The sequence below is a fragment of the Penaeus monodon genome, chromosome 27 (genome assembly GCF_015228065.2).
Source record: "Penaeus monodon isolate SGIC_2016 chromosome 27, NSTDA_Pmon_1, whole genome shotgun sequence".
In the NCBI taxonomy this organism is placed as follows: domain Eukaryota; kingdom Metazoa; phylum Arthropoda; class Malacostraca; order Decapoda; family Penaeidae; genus Penaeus; species Penaeus monodon.
Genome location: NC_051412.1, coordinates 11347532 through 11348191, shown reverse-complemented (window position 1 = coordinate 11348191; position 660 = coordinate 11347532). Strand labels below are relative to the sequence as shown.

General features: G+C 43.8%; 1 protein-coding gene across 1 annotated transcript in view; it reads right to left on the bottom strand.

The window, feature by feature from the left end:
• Positions 1-52: 52 nt before the first annotated feature.
• Positions 53-660, bottom strand: part of LOC119590354 (proton-coupled folate transporter-like) — a 3150-nt gene continuing 2542 nt past the window's right edge. Inside the window, exon 7 of the mRNA XM_037939024.1 lies at positions 53-572. Within this exon, the coding sequence (XP_037794952.1) occupies positions 62-572 (511 nt within the window). The 3' untranslated portion in view covers positions 53-61. The remainder of the gene's footprint in view (positions 573-660) is intronic.

Here is a 660-nt window from a genome sequence, read left to right as displayed (position 1 = left end):
CGCATATATACATAATTTTTTTTCCCCATTTTTCTACGTAGTAACCTCGCTTTCGGCCTTATCAAGGAGTCTCCGAGGCAGTGATCTGCGTATCACTCATCTTGTTGGAATAACAACTGGCTTCTTCTCTGGCCACTCTACAGCTACAGTGATCTCTCGCTTCACAGTCACTCTCTCCACCATTCGGAGATGATTTCTTATCACTTTCGTCAAATGGAAAATCTGAAGGAATGACTGCGCCATACTGCGGCATTCCATTCCATTTCTCGTGACCTAAGGTTATTTCATGCGCCATGCTCACATCTATCCCCTTTCCTTCGTCGGTAGTGGTCCTCTCAACTGCTGTCGCAACTGTGTTCTGCCTCTCGACTGACTGAACCTTATATTTATCATTCTGTGTAGCCTCTTGTGAGGGCGTCTCGCCTACAGGGCCGCTAAGAGTCCTTGCAATAGATTTCAGTGTAACCGTGGATTTGTTCCTGAAGTCCTTGAAAAGATTCTTGTCCTTTTTGTCGCCGGATTCTAAATCCTTTGTTTCGTAAGAAGACGAAACGCTCATCAACTGGATGACTCTGTGGGAACGAAAGACAAAATTACAACATTAACAAAGAGTGATGATCAGTCCACAGTTTAGGTATAACTGTAACAGTAAAATGTAGA